We start from the raw sequence: 7,500 nt of genomic DNA on the forward strand, positions 1-7,500 counted from the left end.
TATATATATATATATATATATATATATATTTATATATATATATATAGTTGAGTTCGGCCTTAATGTTCCACTGCAGTGCCGGCCATCCCCTGAGAGAGAATACAGCCTGTGTGTATGTGTGTGTGTGTGTGTGTGTGTGTGTACATGAAGTGTATATTAACCTGTTCCCAGCATACACAGCTTGACACGAATATACTAGATGTTAACCTTCTTGACTGACGGTGGTATTCTTTAAAAAAATTCTTTCCTTATATGTCATACAAATCCTTTGAAGGGAAAGAATTTTTAAGGAATACCACTGTAAGAATCTTACGGTGGCATTCTTCAAAAAAAATTATTTCTTTATATAAATCTTTCCTTACATAAATCTTATACAAATCCTTGAAAGGGAAAGATTTCTTTTAAAGAATACCACCGTAAGAATCTTACGGTGGCATTCTTAAAACAAAAAATCTTTCCTTATATAAATCTTATACAAATCTTTGGAAGGGGAAAGATTGTTTCTTAAAGAATACAACCGTAAGAATCTTACGATGGCATTCTTCAAAAAAAAAAAATTCTTTCTTTATATAAATCTTATACAGATCCTTGGAAGGGAAAGATTTTTTTAAAGAATACAACCGTAAGAATCTTACGGTGGCATTCTTTAAAAAAAAAAAAAAAATAAAAAAAAAAAAAAAAAAAAAAAAAAAAAAAAAAAAAAAAAAAATCCTTATATAAATCTTATACAGATCCTTGGAAGGGAAAGATTTTTTTTTTTAAAGAATACAACCGTAAGAATCTTACGGTGGCATTCTTCAATTTTTTTTCTTATATAAATCTTTCTTTATATAAATCTTATACAAATCCTTGGAAGGGAAAGATTTTTTTTAAGAATACCACTGTCTGCCACCCCTGCTATCTACTTACCCGACGAGAAGGGCGTTGGGCTGAGCCTGTGGAGCGAGAGTAATTTGTTGTCCCGACCTCTCTCCATGCTGCTGCACTTCACTACATCATCAGCTGCAAAGAGAAGAACACCCAGGTGAGCCGAAGACTTCATTCAGCGTCGTCTGACATCGAAAGCAAAACTACTGACGAGCACTGTGGTCGGTGATCCCCTCCCCTTCCTCCTCCTCCTCCTCCAAAAGGTCAGGCGATAGTTTCACACCCGGGCTTTCCCAGACGGCTTAAAAGAAAGACGGAGGGAAGAAGGGAGGACAGGAGGGAGGGTGGGTGAGAGGGAAGGAGGCAAGGAGGGGAGGGAGAGAGGCAAGGAGTGAAGGAGGGAGGGAGGCAGGGAAGGAGGGAGGGAGGGAGGGAGGAGAGATAGGAGGGGGAGACGGGAGATGTAGGTGAGGGAAGAGTGAGAGGAAAGATAGGAGGGGAGACGGGAGAGGTAGGAAAGATAGGAAGGGGAAGAAAGTATGAGAGGTAGGAGATTAATAGCATGGTAGGTGGAAGAAAGGGAGGAGAAAAAGAGGGAAGAGAGAGGAGAAGAGAGGAGTAGAGAAAAATTGGATGTGTGTGTGCGCGAGTGAGACAGAGAGAACGAGAGACAAGAGACAAAACACAAAAAAATATAATAAGATAAAAATAAAGAGACAAGAGCAAGGGGGGCAAGGGAAAGGGGGAAAGAGAAGGAAAGAGAGTGAAAGAGCGAGACAATATACCCTTGAGATGATGCGCGACCCTGTCCAGATAGACGAACAAGCACATCAAGTGAGGAAGGCAGGGGTGCTTCCAACGAGGAGGGAAGGAGGGAGAGAGGGAGAGAGGGAGGGCAGGAGGGAGGGAGGGGGGAGCATAGACCCTCCCTCCACATCGATCACAGCCCCGGCTGTGGCCCAAGACACACCCAATCCCTCCCCCACGCTTCGAACTCCCTATACGGGATCCTCGTACGTAGGCAGGTGTGCTTGGGGGCCAAGTGCCATGCGCGACCTCCTCCCGAAGGCCGTTAGGTTCTTGGGCAGGTTGCCCAAATAAGGACACCCGTGACCTTGACGTAGTTTCTGGTACAACGGATGATCCGAGGTCATCGACTTTATGAAGTGAAAGTTGTAATCTAAAGGTCAGGTCAGGTCATGGCCTGGGAACCGAAGGAGGAGGGGGAGGAGGAAGGGGAGGAGGCGAGTTGTTGGAATGCAGATTTCAAGGTCAATATACCAGTAGGTCTCTCTACATCCAAGTACCAACTGTAATATAGTCGTTCTTCGTTCTCAACTTCCAGCAAGGGCGACGTGCTTATGTGTTCTGCAGTGTTGCTGAACTTAGTTTGGTATTTTTTAAAATGACAACATATATATATATATATATATATATATATATATATATATATATATATATATATATATATATATAAAGACTTGAAAAGATTGCATTTTTGGCAGACGTTGTGTATTGTAGAGTGAGTTGTATATAAAACATTTCAGATTCATTGTTAAAGTAAAATGCATGGTTCAAAAACCTGGTTAAAAAAACACAATTTTTTTCCCCGTTTTTAGTTTGTACAGAAAGTATGCCCAACTACATTTCTGATTTACAAACTTTCTCAAAATATTTATGTTTCTTCTATGACGTAATTTACTGTAGTATACAACAAAACTAAAGGCGATAAGGGTGAAAATGGACAGTAATGATTACATTAACCTCGCAATATGATAATGAGGGACAGTGATGATTCATAGACAATGAAACCAAAGTAATGAGAGAATTACCATATTAATTGGATAAAAAAAGGTGGACCTGATTCGCTGGAAAGGTAAAAAGAATGGCAGTAATCAAGTTAATGTACACTTTTTTCGCAATGCAAAACTAATTATACATTAACCTAAGAAATAAAATAGAAGAAAATGTGTAAATTACGAAAGTTATTTCCCAAATGGTTCGACATTTACAACAAATCCCAGTAGGGTACATTCTCTCTTCTCCCCTCAATCCCGACCCGTACGTGTCAAAATTGCATTATCAATTTTTTATTTCTCTAAAGAGACGCCACTTAAGTTTTCTTTAGAGTTTTTCCTGAGCCACGATAAATATAGACTTCCTGAGACGCGATCACTTAAGAGCCGCTTTTCTACACATGGCTATCTTTTAGTTTACTTACAAACCACTCGTCCCCTTCCACGAACACCTATTCCGAGAAAGTGGGTGGTCTGACCGATACCGTCCCACGATTCCTAGTCTTCGCGTGGACACTCACCATCCAAATCCCACGCAGTGGTAAGTGAGAAACCCCTGGCAATGTAAACAACTGTCAGCTATGATTTTTTTTTTTTTTTTTTTTTTCTTTTTTTCTTTTTTTTTTTTAGGAAATACTGGTCGCCTCCCCGCCTGGCTAGGGCTGTCGGGACAGACCTGGGAAATCCATTGACCTTCATGGAATAGAACCTTTTGCCACGATGAATGAAACCGTTCATAACGAACCTGTTCTCTGAGGAAACGCACTTTACGTACTTCGTTCTGGTCCCCAAACTGTAGCTCGCGAGCGCAATGGCGCCCTCAGAACTCTTACTTGACGCCCGCGAAGGTTCACTAGAGAGCTTTCTGTTTTCACTCATTAATCTACTTATCATTATATCTATCTTATATTTGTTCTATGTTTTTTTATTATTCCATTTATTTTATTTTTATTTATTTATTTTCTTTGGCGCCCGGCAATGTATTTACAGCATGGGAAATGGCTCACAGTTTATAAAAGTTTAGGGACCACTGTCCTTGACGCAATCATCCAGCTCAGGGAGGGATTTCATATCGAGGGAGTTGGGCAGAGCTCGTGAACTGTTCTATATAAAATAACAAGTGAACGTAGACCCCGAAATAATGAACTCGACGAAGCGGCTTCAGTCGTGGCTTATTCTCCTGGTTCTGGCGTACGTGCTTTAATCCTGCACACAAATATGAAGCCAACGGTCCGCAAGCCATTTCCCCGGGAGTTCGTTTGCTGCAGTTTACCTCACTCTACCCCTGTTGTGTGCATGTACCCCACAAGTATGCTTGTAGGTGCAAACTGATGCATGTTAGAGTTGTGTGGCAGTCTGACCTGACTCAACGCTATCATGCATCAATTTGCATCTACAAACATAATTGTGTGGTGTACATGTACCCCACAAGTATGCTTCTAGGTGCAAATTGATGCATGTTAGAGTTGTGTGGCAGGCTGACCTGACTCGACGCTATCATGCATCAATTTGCATCTACAAACATACTTGTATGGTGTACATGTATCCCACAAGTATGCTTGTAGGAGCAAATTGATGCATGTTGGAGTTGTGTGGCAGTCTGACCTGACTCAACGCTACCATGCATCAATTTGTGTGGTGTACATGTATCCTACAAGTATGCTTGTAGGAGCAAATTGATGCATGTTGGAGTTGTGTGGCAGTCTGACCTGACTCAACGCTACCATGTATCAATTTGCAACTACAAACATACTTGTGTGGTGTACATGTATCCCACAAGTTTGCTTGTAGGAGCAAATTGATGCATGTTGGAGTTGTGTGGCAGTCTGACCTGACTCAACGATACCATGCATCAATTTGCACCTACAAACATACTTGTGTGGTGTACATGTATCCCACAAATATGCTTGTTGGAGCAAATTGATGCATGTTAGAGTTGTGTGGCAGTCTGACCTGACTCAACGCTATCATGCATCAATTTGCACTTACAAATACACTTGTGTGGTGTACATGTACCCTACAAGTATGTTTGTAGGTGTATGTACACCACACCCCCTCCTGCCCCACACACTAAGTGATTAACCTTTTCCAGTGCCTGTACCCTTTGATATTTCACTTCTCGTATCCCCGTCCAAAACAAATACAATGCAAACGTATGAAAAGGATTAGTGATACAAACCTTGCTTTGCTTTCTCATTGTAAATATACAGTGTCATTGCAATGGTTATCGTGTCTCGTAACCCCCCCCCCCCCGGGTTCGAGGTTTCATACCCCTAGGGGGTGCCCCAGGTTAAGAATCACTGGACTAAAGGAATAGGCAGGAGGTCTTGCAGTGGTCTTTCAATAATGAACACTTTTGTTTGATTGGATAGCCACCAACCAATTAAAACATATAGATTGTCCTTAATGAGATTCGTCGGGGTTGTGCGTTTTCTGTGCTTTCTTTCAAAGAACTGAACAAACACAATCGGCCAAAGAGTGATACAAGACTTAATTACCTCGATGTCTCCATCTTCTCCCGTCCTTTGATCAATGTAGGTATACGTTGATATTAATCAGAACAATATTACAGCTAAGCTTACTACGACACATCACGTACCTCTCTTAACCATTTCGTATATCAAATCAAACATTAAAAAAGGTAAAAATGGCAGGACGATTGTATCATTGGGGAGAAAAATTATTGCAAACGACTGCATTTCTGTCAACCAGGATGACGTAAATAATGGAGAAGGTATCGTTATTGAATTTCGCATTTCAATTCGTCTATTACCATCCAATATAAGGGGAGGTGATACGGAACTTTGGTAAAATGGACTACAAAATACTCAAAAAGTCTGACTGATTCAACCTGACAAGGCGGAAACATACGCACATACGTATGAGGTTTAACTACTTATACTTTTTAATTACCCACTTATTCATTATTTCTCATCGAATTCATTATCTCAATCATTCATTTATTCATAATTTGAAATTTAAATATATTTAGTAATTATCTAATTCTACTTCATTTATTTATTCCTTTATAATTTTTTTTTTAATATCCTGCCCGGGATTCGAACCCGGACCTCTCACGTTTGAGACGCGCGCGTTACCACTAAGCCAGCCGGGGCTCCTCCCTAGGGACATCCAACACATCAATAAAGACAACACAAAAGGTCTCACCTCAAAATACATCCACGTACCATCACCACAGAATCCTTTCTATTACAAACATCAAATTTATTTTTATTTATCGTTTATACATATTTATTTTCAATACATTATCATACTTTCAGTCTAGTCATTACAAAACACAATAACGACATTTGCTCTAAAAACCCAGTGTGTGTGTGTGTGTGTGTGTGTGTGTGTGTGTGTGTGTGTGTGTGTGTGTATTAGCAAACGTTGAAGACTGAGTCTTACTATTTTCTATCTATATTACCAACACCATCCTTCCCTCTCTCTCTCTCCCCTCCTCTCTCGAATCAATTCATAGTAATTTGTTGCGATCACCCTAAACACCCTTAGATGGCGTATTCACAGGCCAATATCTTGGAACGCACCAACAAACAAGTACAGATTTAGCCTGTAAGCCTACTCAATTTGTCGGTAATTTTATTCAAATTCTAACCAAGAGGATACAGGGTGTGTGCGCGTGCGCGTGTGTTTGTGTGTGTGCACCAAATGGAATATGCTGCGATAACTACTACTATGAATATTATCTAACTGTAGGACCACAGTATTTGATCTTTTTACATCAAACGAAAAGAATAAAACTAATCTTTCGCATTCCCATTCTCTACTTGGCTAAAAAAAACGTTATTTGAAGTTGAATTTCAAAATCACTAAAATGTCCGCTTTGTATGCTTACCTGAATGGAGTCTATGCTTTAGAAGTTTGTAAAAAGATAAATATCCTGTTTGTTTTTCTAAGCCTCTATATCTCTTTTCATTTACTGCTATATAATACCTTATTCTCACAAACATATAAATATAGCGAAATCGTTTTCACAAAAGCGTCGATAAAGCAACGACATGACGTCATGTCGTTTGCATTCGTGTTCGCCTCAACGTGATCTGCAACGAATTTCACCCGGCCTTGATATATTCACTTTGATACGATCGTATGAAGCTACCGGATTTTTAATGCGGGTATTAAACCATTAAATGATCTCAAATTACTTTGATAATGTACTGGGCAGGATGACCCCACAGACACAAATTTAACTTTATGCGCATTTTTAGCCATAAACGGACCCCTCTTCGTACACGAGCCTTAACGACAGAAAATGGAGATAATATCAAGCCTGATGGCCTCGTTTCGGGGAAATACGATCAAACATAATCACGTGCCAAGAGGGCAATATCAATACTGGATGCGATTTAGTAAATAAATGGTCAATTCCTCTAGATGGCCATCAAAGTAGCAAGATGTCTCAGCCGAGGGCAAGAATTATGTTAATTTTCTTCTTTTTTCGTATGCCGTTCCCTCTTTCCTTTCCTTCCCTCGTCCCCTAAACCTTCTGGGAGCGCTGGTGGCGTCCTCTACTCATTCCCATGACCCTAATTATGCCAAGTCAGCGACATCCCATTCCCAACAGACACCTCAAGATTTCTTCTCACATTTCTCTTCTTCAGACTTCTCCTTCCTTTACCGTTTTCTTTGACTTACCTGTCCTCTTCTTCATCATCGAGCTAGGCACCTCCCCAATTACCTCCTCCTCCTCCTCCACATCCTTTCTCTCCCTCTTTCTCTCTTCCACATCTATTTTTATCCCCCTTTTTTAAATGTTTTACTTTGAATAAAGTTAGGCTACGATTCAATTTACCAACTCCAATATTCCCTAAGAGCC

At 40.3% G+C, this 7,500-nt stretch overlaps 1 protein-coding gene across 6 annotated transcripts in view; it reads right to left on the minus strand.

Annotated features, from left to right (window-relative positions):
- LOC143039494 (uncharacterized) overlaps positions 1-7,500 on the minus strand; it is a 957,356-nt gene that overhangs the window by 694,579 nt on the left and 255,277 nt on the right. For all 6 annotated transcript variants that reach the window (XM_076209611.1, XM_076209609.1, XM_076209610.1 and 3 more), the window contains exon 2: positions 910-1,002. In XM_076209611.1, coding sequence (XP_076065726.1) covers positions 910-976 — 67 coding nt within the window. In that variant the 5' untranslated portion in view covers positions 977-1,002. The remainder of the gene's footprint in view (positions 1-909; positions 1,003-7,500) is intronic.

Source organism: Oratosquilla oratoria, chromosome 26, assembly GCF_046742065.1.
Source record: "Oratosquilla oratoria isolate Oo_2021 chromosome 26, ASM4674206v1, whole genome shotgun sequence".
Lineage (NCBI taxonomy): Eukaryota > Metazoa > Arthropoda > Malacostraca > Stomatopoda > Squillidae > Oratosquilla > Oratosquilla oratoria.